At 48.1% G+C, this 13,944-nt stretch overlaps 2 protein-coding genes across 8 annotated transcripts in view; one reads left to right on the top strand and one right to left on the bottom strand.

Moving 5' to 3' along the window:
* MKX (mohawk homeobox) overlaps window positions 1-9,882 on the bottom strand; it is a 72,316-nt gene extending 62,434 nt beyond the window's left edge. For 2 of the 7 annotated variants that reach the window (XM_061436273.1, XM_061436274.1), the window contains exons 1-3: window positions 9,320-9,882; window positions 6,908-7,174; window positions 5,103-5,262 (exon numbers count right to left, since the gene is read on the bottom strand). In XM_061436273.1, coding sequence (XP_061292257.1) covers window positions 5,103-5,262; window positions 6,908-7,095 — 348 coding nt within the window. In that variant the 5' untranslated portion in view covers window positions 7,096-7,174; window positions 9,320-9,882. Of the gene's footprint in view, window positions 1-5,102; window positions 5,263-6,907; window positions 7,175-8,136; window positions 8,213-9,005; window positions 9,283-9,319 lie in introns of those variants that run through there. The other 5 variants (XM_061436272.1, XM_061436268.1, XM_061436270.1 and 2 more) reach the window with 5 other exon arrangements.
* LOC133259147 (uncharacterized) overlaps window positions 8,181-13,944 on the top strand; it is a 33,529-nt gene continuing 27,765 nt past the window's right edge. Inside the window, exon 1 of the mRNA XM_061436275.1 lies at window positions 8,181-8,579. Within this exon, the coding sequence (XP_061292259.1) occupies window positions 8,457-8,579 (123 nt within the window). The 5' untranslated portion in view covers window positions 8,181-8,456. The remainder of the gene's footprint in view (window positions 8,580-13,944) is intronic.

Genomic DNA, 13,944 nt, shown 5'->3' with positions numbered 1-13,944 from the left:
GCAATTCTTCGGTGCTCAGCCTTCTTCACAGTCCAACTTTCACATCCATACATGACCACTGGAAAAACCATAGCCTTGACTAGACGGACCTTTGTTGGCAAAGTAATGTCTCTGCTTTTGAATATGCTATCTAGGTTGGTCATAACTTTCCTTCCAAGAGTAATTGTCTTTTAATTTCATGGCTGCAATTACCATCTGCAGTGATTTTGGAGCCCCGAAAAAAAAAGTCTGACACTGTTCCCACTGTTTCCCATCTATTTCCCATGAAGTGATGGGACCAGATGCCATGACCTTAGTTTTCTGAATGTTGAGCTTTAAGCCAACTTTTTCACTCTCCTCTTTCACTTTCATCAAGAGGCTTTTTAGTTCCTCTTCACTTTCTGTCATAAGGATGGTGTCATCTGCATATCTGGGGTTATTGATATTTCTCCTGGCAATCTTGATTCCAGCTTGTGCTTCTTCCAGCCCAGCGTTTCTCATGATGTACTCTGCATATAAGTTAAATAAGCAGGGTGACAATATACAGCCTTGATGTACTCCTTTTCCTGTTTGAAGAGGACTTCCCTGGTGGTCCAGCGGTTAAGAAATCTGCCTGCCAATACAGGGGACATGGGTTCAATCCCTGGTCCAGCAAGATCCCACTTGCCTCAAGGCAACTAAGACCATGCATGGCAACTACTGAAGCCAGAGTACCCTAGAGCCTGTGCTCTCAAACAAGAGAAACCACTGTGAAGAGAAGCCTGTGCACCACAAATAGAGAATAGCTCCTGCTCACCACAACTAGAGAAAGCCCATGTACAGCAACAAAGACCCAGAATGTCCAAAATAAAAAAAGAAGAATGCAGGACCAATTTGAGATTTTGTTGAAAATTTAACAGTAGCCATAAGCCTTGCAGTTGATAACTGCACACATATCTCAGCAGACGCATTCAATATTAAGCAAAGGCTATGTCAACACAGAGGCAAAATCTTGCAATATAGCAGATTTCACCAAATGATACATGGCTATACGACAGGAATTTGGAACGTCTACTATAAGTGTATGGCTTCCCTGATAGCTCAGTTGGTAAAGAATCTCCCTGCAATGCAGGAGACCCTGATTCAATTCCTGGGTCAGGAAGATCCGCTGGAGAAGGGATGGGCTACCCACTCCAGTATTGTTGGGCTTCCCTTGTGGCTCAACTGGTAAAGAATCCACCTGCAACGTGGGAGTCTTGGGTTCTCTCTCGCTGGGTTGGAAAGATCCCCTGGAGAAGGGAAAGGCTACCCACTCCAGTATTCTGGCCTGGAGAATTCCATGGACTGTACAGGCCATGGGGTTGCAAAGAGTCGGACATGACTGAGCGACTTTCACTTTACTTCACTTCAGTTAAGTGAAGGGAGCATTAACGTCCAATCACTCAGTACAGTCTCAAACTCTACTTGCATTGCATTCTGTATTGTTATCTGAAAAAACCCCATCATTTCACTCTTACAATCCAGAAAAAAATATTTTTTAAATATACTTGCATAACCAATAGGAAATATTGAAACCAGGTACAGCCCCCATCTGCCCTTCTTTGAAAAACTTCTTCAGAGTCAGTTATTGCCTGGGTAAGCTCCACATCCTAAAATAACACAAAACCCCAATCACATACTTGTTGTTCCACAATAAACTTGTTTATATTTTGAGAGTAGAGAGTGTATTTTTACAATGTTTGAACAATGGTCAGTCATAGGAAATAAGCACAATGGAATTGTTTTGGTTGGTTAAAGTCAAAACACGTACACAAATCATCTTCCTGTTAATTTTTTATAAAAATCCTTATATCTTATTAGGATGATGGCACATTAATAATGCAAACAGTTATAACTAATTAAGACAAGTTGCCAAGTCTAGTGGGTAGAAAAAGATGAAGTTTGCATAAATACCTCTCTCTGCTTCATCTTCCAGGGATGAACAAAATGTAGTCTTGTTTAATGTCCTTTAGAGCTTCTATTTATTGGAAAAAGTAACTTATGTGATCCTAAAACATTCCTTCTGTTAAAGTTTCAGCTTTTTGGTTCTAGGCTTAATGAAGATGACCAACCAGGTTTTATACCCTTCAGAGTAGCAAAATAAGGCAAAAGCACTTTTTATGAAAAGTTTGAGAGTTTGACCACACAACCAAAAGGGAAATATTAAGTATAAAAGAAATTTTCAAAAATATGACACTCTTGTGTTAATGAATAAATATGCTGATAACTTAATATAAATTAGGAGAAGCAGAGATAAGAAGTATTATAATAAACAAAAAATACAGTCTGAAGCCAGAAATAAAGGAAATATTCCATGTTTATCTATAGACATAAAATATGACATATTTCTAGATAAACCAAAAATAATGTCAGTTGCATGCTTGTTCTGTAGAACCAACATGTGTCATTAAAGATAATTCATTCATTTTCTGCTGCTCTCCATGTATTTCCTACAATGAGATAAAATTTCAAACCAGAATATCTTCCTCTGATTTCAAGACATTCTCCAGTTTTCAGAAATATGTCTGGGCAAGTCACATGGTGATTCCAGTAGTATTCCCAAATTAAAACCTATTCAAACATGTATGAAGAGTTTACTACATGGAAAGTACTGGACTGGGGTGAAATGGGAAGATGAAGATGGATAAAACATGATCACTCTTGTCAAGAAGGCTGAGTGAATAGGAGAAATTGATTCAATGGGAGAACCTGACTCCTGAAACAGAAGTGTAATTTCCAGGGCTCAAAAAGCTTCAGATCACAGCTTGATATTTTTCCCCTAGAAGTAAAAGGCATTGACATAATTTATTTGGTTTCCACAGAGTCAAAATTTGCTTTGGATGTTTAATACATGTCTGACTTATACAAACTCCTTATATTCATAAATATATATTTTTTCTTTGATAGACATTCCATTGTGCCTAACTGAGAATAACTAGATCCAAACTGAATGCTATATAAGGGTCCCTTAGTCATTCTATATATTTTGAATTTTTCCATTTATCACTTTAATGTTCTAGAAATTAACTTCATTTACTATAAAACTTGGAAATCATTAAATGGGTATCAATTATAATTATAAACAAGTACCTCTGCCCCATTTAAAAATGGCATTTTATTTTCTGAAGACCATAGTGTAATAGAAAAAACAATGGCAAAAGTTTTCATACATGAATAAAAACTTCATGTAAATTAGAAAAATGCAATAGTTTTACCAAGATCTTAACACAAAAAGAATTGTTAACTGCATTTGAATGACCATTTCAGGTAGAAAACAATTTGATTTTGTATTAAAAAATAACTTTCTATTGCAGCTCAAAAAACTATTGCACATAAAAATTTAAATGTCTCTGCTAATGACAAATACAGTTCATGTTTAAAAATGTCCTAAATATGTCATAAACATTTTTTGCTTTCTGTCTGAAAGAATGGCAAGTATTAAATATGGAACTATATAATCAATAATCTAATGCTTTACTGTTGACATCAGAGTGAAATATTCATACGGCTCTATAAAGTAGTGTATTTTCAAAATAAATAGCATACCAGTTTAAACTGAAATCTGAACACATGCATTTGTTTTCTTAAGTCAAGTTTTTCTGATTGGAATAATTTATTTAAAAACTAATTTTGAACATCACTAGTTTATGTTAAAATAAAAAATCATAGTTTTATGTTAAACATATATTAAGCCAAGAACACTAAATTAATTTTCCCCTCCAGTGCTGCAGCAAATCACTATTAATACTATTGACTGTTAATATAAAGCAAAACAGATGTTTTTCTCTACAATCATACTCTGAAAATAAGCAGAAAATGCATATTACAGTTTTAATAAGGCTGAATACAAGTCAATTTTCATGCTTTGTCAAACTTTCTAGTAATTCCTAAAAGGACAATCTTACACTCTGGAAAGAAATCTTTGTTATCTAATAGTTAAATATTCCCTTTCATTTGGGGGTTCTCACTATAACTTTCACAGAATGACCAAAATTTCACCGTGCAGTGATGCAGTACTACTATAATGCATGAGATTTCTTGGCTCATTTAGCGCCTCCTCCTCCTCCTTTTTTGCTCAGTTAAATGCTTTGTTTGGTGCATAAACGTTTATTTTACTACATTTATGAAAGAAAACTTGTGTGATAGAAAGAGCATCTGATATAGAATTACACTATTTCCAGGCCTTCCCTACCCCTAGGAACACAACTTCTTCCTGCCTTGATTATATCAGCTACAAAATGCTGGTAAGTGCTCTACCTATGTCACCCAAGCTTGTGATACGATGATGGAGGGAAAAACTTGTCCAATGTAATTCACTAGACTGACAACAAGCTCACACCATTTCTTTACATTTGACCAAGTAACCCTACCATTTGAAATCTGCCTCTTCTTAGCCTGAGTAGAAAGATAAACAGCGGCAAAACTGTGTGGATTCTAGCTAATGCCCTGGGTGTCATTTATTAAAAAAGAAGAAAAAGAAAAGAAAATCCCAAACCCACTTCTTGCCTTTCCAATCCACCTCCTAGCTCTGTCAGGAATGGTTAATTTAAAAGTTATCCTGTACTTGACCTTTAACATGGGGCCCTGATGTGGGGTGTCCTTCTGTCTGGTTTTCAAAGTGTGGTGTCGGGCCAGCAGCTTCAGCATCACCCCAAGAACTTGTTAGAATGCAAATTATCGTCCTCGCCCAAGGACTACTAGAAACTCCGGGTGGGGCGCAACAATGCGTGTTTTAACAAGTCCTCTTGGTGAGTCTGATGCGTACACAAGTTTGAAAATCACCGCGGGGGTAGTCCCATCCGTAGCCATCTATACTTGTATAGAATCCGGACACCTTCTTGTAAGTCTGCCCTTGACTTTTCACTGCCCTCCTTAACGAACACCACACAATCCCTCCTGGACCAAACTGAGATAAGATGAGAGGAAACTCAGAGGCTCTTCCCGCATCAGAACTCTGCCCTGTGCCCGCCTCGCATCATCCACAGGCCGGAGGAGCGTCCGGACCGGCCGATTTCGGCCCGTCCTTTCCCAGCAGCGGGGAGGAGAAAGGCGGCCTGCGCCCTGGCCTCACCAAGAGAGGGGCAGGGGCTCGTGGCCCGGATTACCTGCACGAGCGTCATCTGCGAGCCGAGCGCCAGGAGAATCTTCTCGGTCTTGGTGGGATACGGGTTGTCGCGGTGCTTGTACAACCACTGCTTCAGGGGCCGCGCCATGTCCTGCAGGGCCTGCCGCTTGTGCCGCACCTTCCCGCCGTTCTGTCGGGCCCTGGGACAGCCGGAGAGGAGGGGCCGTGAGCTGCGCCCTCCTCTGTGACCCCGGGGGTCGCGTCTGCACGCGTCTCAGCCTGCGTGGACTCCTGCCCCGCGAGCGCGGACATGGAGGAGGCATTGGCGGTGCCAGAGCGCGGATGGCCTGGGAGTCACAGGACAAGGCCACCAGCTTTATACTGAAAGGAGTGGGGGCGGGGGGGAGAGATCCTGAAGCCAGAGGCTGGAGAGTTAGGTGGTCAGATCTGCGCAGCAGGGCTGTCCCCGCCAGGGGCCCTGGCCTCGCGGGCCGTGTACACTCTCCAAGAACGTTCTTTCAGGGATTCAAGCCCGCCGCTGAGGCTTCCCGTCGTCTGTGGTCAAAGGTCACCACTAGACGGTGGGAATAAAGCTAGAAGGTGATGGCCGCCCCCTGCCCTGGTTCCTCTGCAAAATTTCCCTGTATCCTTGGTTCCTTTGGGTAAAGGAGAAACTGTCCAAGAAAGGGTTTGTGGAGGAAATATGCTGAACCGGAAAAAACAAGTAACCCAAAACACTGTTGTGGACTTTTCACGACATAAGGAAGAGCTTTAAAGTATGGACAGGTCTGTCCCACCTGCTAAAGTAAAAAGACCTCAGGAAGAGCTTTTTTCCAAGGAGGGAGAGCGGGCCGGGGTGCTGGGCGCTGCGCTCCTCGGCGGCTCCGGGAGGGGTCGCCGCGCCGCCGCCCGCGCGTCCTGGCCGCTCCGCGAGCACGCGCGCCTGCGCCGCAGCCTCCAGGGCTTTTGCCTCTTTAAACTCTTTGAAATCCAATTCCATCCGTGAGGACTGGTAGTAACATTTTGACGAAACCCGATCTCTACTTCACTAACAGGCAACGCTGCAGAACAAGCAGCTGATGCAATCTCTCAGATGGACCGGCCAGCACGGCCGCCCGCCGCCCCCCTCCCCGCCCCACCCCGCGGGGCGCTCCCGGAGTCGCCTGGACGTGGCGGGGCCGCAGACGGCCTCTGCACCGGAGCAGCTGGCGGCCTGCGAGCTCTTGCGCGCCTCCCACTCAACCCGCAGCCCTCAGCCCGCTAAACCGAAACCCAGGCCCGCGGCACCCACCCTCCGGGCTCGCGGCGGGCTCCGCCGAGCCGCGAGCGCATCCTGGGCGTCCTGCGCAGAGCCGCCCTTCCCAACACCTTGGCCGATGCAAGGCCCTGTCGTGACACAAGATGGGGAAGCCCACGGGGCCGGCCTGACCCGGGGAGCCCCGACTGCCTGACCCTGCCCGGTGCTCGTGCATCCCAAGCAGGCCTTTCTGCCTCGTCCTCAGCCGCGCAACTGCATCGTGGTCCGGAGAGGGACAGTCACCCCCACCCCACCCCCATCCCTGAGGTCCAGGCTTCGGAGCACTCAGGGGCGCTTTCAGGTGTCCTCCGTTTCCAGAGAGCCTCTTTTGAGCTGTTCTAACGAATCGATCCCCCACCCCACCCCCATACTTAGAACAACTAGTATCTTAAAATGAGAATGAGCGAAACAGGGTGGCGGAGACCTGTCCTCCCAGGGAACTCTGGGCCCCTGACCCGCAGGCCCGGGTTGCCCCCAGCGCGCCCGCGTCTCTCTGTCCCCACCTCTCCCAGCAGCCGGCAGCAGAGGCCCCGGGAGAGTGAGCTTACCCGGTCCTCCGGTGTCTCAGGCCCAGGTTGTCCTTGAGGGGCGGGCCGTCCGTAATGCCCACCTCGGGGCGAGCGTGGGGACTGTCCAGGACGCCGCCGTAGGGCCGGCCGCCCCGATCCCGCTCCGGAGCCCCGCGGTCCTCAAAAAGCACCGCGCCGCTGAGCTTGTTGAAGACGATCGTGTTCATGGCGCGGGCAGGCAGGGGCGCGCGGCGCGGCCGCAGCGCCTTGGGATCGGGCCGCCAGGAGCTCCGCAGGGTTCAGGTTCTAGGAGATAAAGATGAATCACATTACTCGCGGAGAGTGCTCATACTCCGGAGCGTCCCGAGTCCGAAGCTGGCCTTGGCGCGGGGCTGCGGAGCCCAGGGGAGGAGCGACGCCGCGGCACCTGAACCCGGGGACTCCCGCCTTCCCCTACCTGGTTACACCGCTCCCCGGTAACCCGGGTCACCGCCCCCGAACACTCCCGGGACTGGTGCCCACGCTCCTCTCTGCCCCGGCTTCCCAGCCCGCAAGGAATGTCAGCCAGAAACAGTTTACCCGCCTGACAAAGGAAAGTGATTCCTAAACAAGCCTTCCAGAGTTGGTTTTAATCTGGATGAAGCACACTCCGGAAAGCGGGGGAGGACAACGCGGGGCCGTGCGTGATTCTTCAATCACAACCGGAGTCTAAAGCCTCCCAGAGCTCCCACTCGGGCTCGTCAGGAAGGGTTGGAAGAAAGGAAAAATTGGGGGTAACACGAACGACCGCATCCGCCAGCCCCAGTTAATGAGTCCCAGTGCATAACAGGATTTCAGGGATTTGCTTGTTTGCTAGATCCTGGGTGGTTTGGCTGAAACCTCTGCGTCCTTTTTTTTTTTTTTTTTTCCATCTACAGCTCCTGGGGTGGGGGTGACGGCAGGGAAAGTTAGCAGATTCCACAGACAGAAAGTTAAGTGGCCTCAGGGAGTTAAGCGGCCCTCCCCCGAGGCTCCTGCCACCCCTCCAGTCGCTCCGGATGCGCAGAGTCCGCGCAGGTCAAAGGGGCCCGAGTCCCGGCCCTCGAGAGCTGGTTGTCAGCGCTGTCCTCTTCCGCGGCGCGAGCCGCGAGCTCGGAGTCCTTTCCCTCCCACCCCTTTCTGGGGTCTCGGGGAACCATTGCAGAAGTTGCAAAAGGTGTTAAAAGAGCGAGGGAAAGGCGTCACGGTCCGCGCTCCACAGAGCCTGCGGGGAAAAGTCCGTGGCTCACCTCCCGGGCCGAGACCGCCGGGAGCCTCTGCCCGCCGCGCGTGAGCCTCGCGGGCCGGTCCGCGCCGCCCGGGAGCAGCCGGGTGGCTGCCCGAAGGAGCGCAGCCGCCCCTAGCCGCCGCACCTCCTCGTCTCGCGCCTGGGGAGGAGCGGGGGGGGACAGGTCGCGTGGCTTCCGAGCCGCCCCCGCTTCGCGATCCGCGTCCCCTCACCCCGTCCCGCCCCGGCGAGGGCAGCCACCCCCAGGCACACACGCCGGGTGCCCACGCTCGCCAACGCCCACGCCCCGCCCTCGGGCCACCGCAGCAGAGGCCACGCGCGATGTTTAGGGTCGTGACCGCAACGGTTAAACTTCAGCTTGCGGACAGTGTTCGTAGAGAGGTGGAGTCAGACCTCTGCCGGCTGCTGGGTGTACGGCAGCGCCGAGCCCTCCCGCGCACACAGGTACGTCTGGGGTTCAGACAGCCTCAGCGAGCAGCGGGGAAAGCGGACATCCGCGCTCGCAGCCCTTGTTCCCCTATCCGGACGCGCCTTGTTTATCTTTTATAATCTGTGCGTTAGTGATTTGCGTCCAGGCTGCTCTGTTTGGGAAGCACACTCGTTCCCGGCCCGCGGTTTGTCCCCACCTCAGCCCTGTTCTGTGTGCGACGGCGTGTTTTCCCTGGCCATTGCGCCGCGAGGTTCGCCTTGCCGACCCTCCCCGCTGCCCCAAGCCGGTACGGAAGGCCCACTGCAGATCCCAGCGCGGCAGAGGGCCGAGAGCTGGGTCCCCGACGTCCGGGGTCGTGTGAACTGCAGCTCCTAACCCTCCCCGGGGGCCCCCGCGCGGTCCCCAACGCCGCCTTTCGGATCCCGAGCTCCCCTACTTACCCAGATTCACTCCACTGTGGCTTGGGGAGAGCCCTCCCTTCGGATCCGTCCCGCCCAACCCCCGCGAACAATTTTAAGCAAAGGGGCGCAGCCAGGTGGGCTTTCCGAGTCCTCGCAGACCCTCCAGCCAGCCTCGGCCGCCACCCCTCCCCCCGCCACCCCCCTCCCCGGCGCGTCCCCGAAGGACCTCGGAGGGAGGTGGGGGAAGGGCCGGGAGCTCCAAGAGCCGGGCGCAGAGAGAAGGGGCTGCTAAAGAGGGGAGGGAGCCTCCCTTCCCGCGGCTCAGCGCGGTGATGGCGCGGCCGAGGCTGTACCTGTCGCGGTGGGGCCCGCGGCCGGCGGCAGAGCGGCTGGCTCTCCCGCGTCGAGGCTAGGCGCGCTCCCATCCCCGCCGCATGTTTTCCGCGCGGGCTCCGGCGCGCTCACCGCCGCCACCGCCAGCGTCGCGGCTTTATTTACCCGGACCGGCGCGCGCAGCCCGGGAACAGGAATAGCGAGGCCTTCTCATGTTTCCTGACTGCCCAGCCCAGCCGGCGAACATCCTGCGGGCGCGGTATACACGTTCCCGGGCCAGCGAGAGGAAGCCACCGCAGGGACCTCTGTTAACCCTCGCCGCAGAGGAGCTGCCGCAGCCGGCGCCGCCGGGGATTCCCTGGCCCGCGATTCCTACCCAGTCGGGCCCGGCTCCCAGATCCCTCGGCATCGCAGGCAGGGAGCAAAAGGGGCGATTTCCTTCTCCTTTCGGGGAGCGATTGGAGAAGATGCAGTAGCTCCCGGCTCAGGCTCTGGAGCTGAGCGGCTGCGGTGCGCATCCTGTGTCCTCGCTGGCCCGAGCGCCGGAAATTTCGCCACGGGTGGCTAGGCAGAAGTGGGCCCTGCGACGCGCCCCCCTTCTTTTTTTCCCCCCTCGCGATGAGCTGGAGTGAGGTTAGCTAGAGCTCGGTTTGTGCCTCTAACGCGTGAGAGCGGATCGCAGAAGGTGTTTGTGCCCTTTTCTCGTCGTGTCCTTGGGCTTCTGCGGTCCTGGCTGCCTCCAAGCCAGGTACGAGTCACCTTCCAGGGCCAGCGCTGGAGAAGAGGGAGGCAAGGCGGGGTAAAGGCGGGCCCAGGTGCGCAACCCACGGCGACCCAGGTGTGGAAGAGGCGGCGAGTGCGTGGCCAGGACCTGCGTGGAGCAAAGGCGATGGAACTCGGAAGGACCCCGAGCCTGGACACAATGCAAGGAGAGAGAGACTCCTATCAGATTCTCTTACAGGTGAAACTTGCCTTCCCACCATCGCCTCAAATATGAGAGGAGCGAAAGCTGTGGTTTAGGTACTATTGAAGTTCGGGGCTTCTGGTAACCTGTATGGTCCCCACGGCGCGGCGCGCGTTCTCGCCGTGGGCCCCACTGCGGCAGCGACACCTTTCATCTTTTTTTTCTTTTTTTTTCTTTTTTAAGAGCGAAAGTAGATTTCCCCCAGGCCTGAAAGTTATGACATCATTTGTTCTTTTCTCCCCTAAATGTGTCTGGCCAGCCTGGCGCGGTGGCCCACCCAAGCTTCTTCCTTTTAATGTGGCTGGAAGTGGTTAAAACGTACACTAAAGCCATTGTTTCCAGCACTGGTCACCCCCGAATTTTCCATTATGTTATCCCCCGAAATACGCGACTGTGCCCCGGCAGAGGCACCGTCTAAAGCAGAGAGAGGCGACGGTTTAAATTTGTGTGCATCCGGCAGACAAATATTATCTATCATTTGTTCCCGTTTCGAGATGCCCTTGGTTCTCATTTATCGCACAGTTTGCGGTTGTGGCACTCTCACATCTTGCCCTGGGCACTGCACTTGACTTCTGTAGGGTGGGTTCAGTGCAGTCGTGGGTCTACAGACCTCGCGGTGGGGACTTGAAGTCAGGGATACACCATAAAATTTGAGCCACTGACTTGCAGCGAATAAGTTTCACAACTAAAGCAGATCCAGTTTATAATTCATAGGAAGAAGAGGCTGGTTCTCTTCAAAGGACTCTGTGACTGATGGTGGTCATCAGTCATATATAATGGAATTGAATCGGCTGTAACACGCCCCTCTGATATATATTTTGGTCAGCTGTGCTGGATAAGGCACCAGGCATGCATGCAGTTGCTTGCAATTTCACAGTATTCTACTGCTTACCTAACTGTTTCTTGTAGTATTTAGTCTAGTAGAGGACAAGTGAATTTCATTGTTTAGTCTTAACTGTATTTACTCAAATGTAAAATGTATTTGGAGGATTTTGACTTTTTGAGGCATTTTTACACGTAAGATCATTATAAATCTGATATACACAGCAAAAAGTTTTTCTGCAAAATGTTTTTAATTTGTCATAGGAATAACATACACCTCAGTCTCAAGTCATTGAAAAATTAATACATGGTAATTCCTTTAGACTGTAGCCTAATAATTGGAATCCATTTTAAAAATGAAAAAGAACAGTGGAGGGTCCATTTTAAAGTGAAATAGTGTGGAGAATCTCTCTCTAGTATACAAATGAGTGTATACTGTGTAATAGACCAGAATTTTATTTTTGCAAGTGTCATCTTCTATGCAAGAGAGAAATTCCTTCTTTTAATCCACAGTACAGATGCATTTATCATCTTAAATTTTACCTTTTTCTAAAATGAATTTTATTCAGTTTCTTATGCTATATTCCAATCTCCAGTATATGAAATACTGTTTATAATCCTCAAAAGTAAAACTTTCAGTTTTAGAAAGAACTATCAGAAGATTTGAGAAAGTGTGTGTAGTTTGTGGATACTGGCCACATATGGGGGAAAAACTGAAAACTTAGGCCACAAGTCACAAAACTTGAACCCTAATCTTAATTCTAATTAATCTGATGTTGGTTTAGCCTGAATTTACTAAAGTGTAAAATACAGATTTTAAGTTTTCCACAAACTTGCCTTATGCTACCAAGTTTTTTTTTTAATGTGCAAGTAACAATTGCTATTGCTAAAACTAGAAAAATGTTAAGAGCATTTGGCAGAAATCTTAATCCATCCTATTGAACTTTGAGTGTAATTATAAATGTAAGTAATTTGAACTTTCTCATAAAGAAAAAAATAAGAAGCCTTCATTATAAGCCTTTTGGTATATTACCAAGGAACCTGACATTTCAGAACAATTATTGGTCAAAGTTTTTGAAACTAATATTGCTTTTAAACTCTCTTTCAGTTATTACTTATAAGCAATGTAATGAATTACAAAGCCAGGGAATGACTGTTTCTCCCCAGCCAAATAGTATAAAGTGGTAAATTTATAAACAAATAGCCAGTCCTCCTCACACTTGGCCAGTTTGACTTGTAAAGATACACACTGGAGTGCGTAAGTGAAACAACAGAGCAAGCAGCAAGAGAACCAGCTGCAGAGACATCCTGAGCAAACTAGGAGAACGGATGGCCCTGACGTATCTCATTTTTGCTTTCTTTATAATGTAACTCTAACTGCATACACGGTACAGAATAAACTCCCTCAGAGAGGGCCTTCTCCATAAATGCACTCTCAAACATCAAAGAAAAGAGTACACGTGAGAGTTCTTCAGCCAGCTCCACCCAGTCACATTTCTGAGAGGCAACCGCCAAGAGGTGGCCATTCTTTTCAACTTTTTTTCCATGTAGTGACATACACAAATATAAGCAGATCATTGTTTTGTTTTATGAGTTTTTGAAATAAATGAGACCATACTTTACATATGTGTACGTACACACACACACACACACACACACACACAATAGTAAACTATAACTTGCTAACTCACTCAATGATTTCATAAAGAACTTTCATACCGGGTCCATATAAATGGAACTCCACCTTTTTAACTGGTATGACATGCACCATAATCTGCTTATGCATTCTCCTAGGAGCTTTTCTTTCTTTTCAGTTTTCACTATTATAAACATTAACTATTCTTGTAGGGGACTCTTTCTGCATGTATGTGTTTCTCAAGGAATAAATAAATAAAGTAGAATTGCTCGACTGGGGGAAACAGGATGTAAAATTTTTGATAGGTCCTCAGAAATTTCCCCCCAACTTATACCCCCAATCTTCTCCCAACTTATACCCCTACAATGTTTCCATTTCCTCATATGCTGCCATATGTTTGGTTTTCATCACGTTTGCTTGTATTATGAGTCAAAAAAGGTCTCATTGTTTGAGAGACTTTTCATTAATTTATAAGTCATTTGTATTTCTTAGTTGAAGAAATGTGCTTATATCCTTGTTAGATGCTTATTCATTTATAAAAAGGTTCTTTAAAAAACATTTCCCCATGAAATATATACTTTATATATTGACAATGTGAATTAAGAAGACTGCCTTTTACCTAATTTGGTTTTTGCCTTTGGTTTAAACATGAACACAGGTCAGTAGATGGCTTCCCAGATGGTGCTAGTGGTAAAGAACCCGCCCACCAATGCCAGAGACATAAGAGACATGGGTTCAATCCCTGGGTTGCGAAGATCCCCTGGAGGAGGGCATGGCAACCCACTCCAGTATTCTTGCCTGGAGACTCCCATGGACAGAGGAGCCTGGTGGGCTACAGTCCATAGGGTTGCAAAGAATCAGACACAACTGTAGCAACTTAGCAAGCACGCAAAAGTCTATATTTTCTTCTAATACTTCAAAAAATGGTTTTCACTCAGCTCCTTAATCCTTTTGGGATGAATTTGCATGTGCTGTAAGGGAGGACTCAAATTTGATTTTTTTTCTTCTCCAATTGAATGGTCAATTATTCCTATGGAATTTATGAAAGAGCTTTCCCCCCATCAATTTGAAATAACTATTCTCATATATGTGGAGAATTCCTTTCCATATGTAGATTGGTCTAACAAGGTTTTGAGAGATGTTACACCCAATAGACTGTAATAAATTTAATCTTCAAATTTTTAAAATCGTCTTGGGCTCCCAAAACTTCCAATATTATTCTG

Source organism: Bos javanicus, chromosome 13 (assembly GCF_032452875.1).
Source record: "Bos javanicus breed banteng chromosome 13, ARS-OSU_banteng_1.0, whole genome shotgun sequence".
Lineage (NCBI taxonomy): Eukaryota > Metazoa > Chordata > Mammalia > Artiodactyla > Bovidae > Bos > Bos javanicus.
This window is presented reverse-complemented; position numbering and strand designations above follow the sequence as displayed.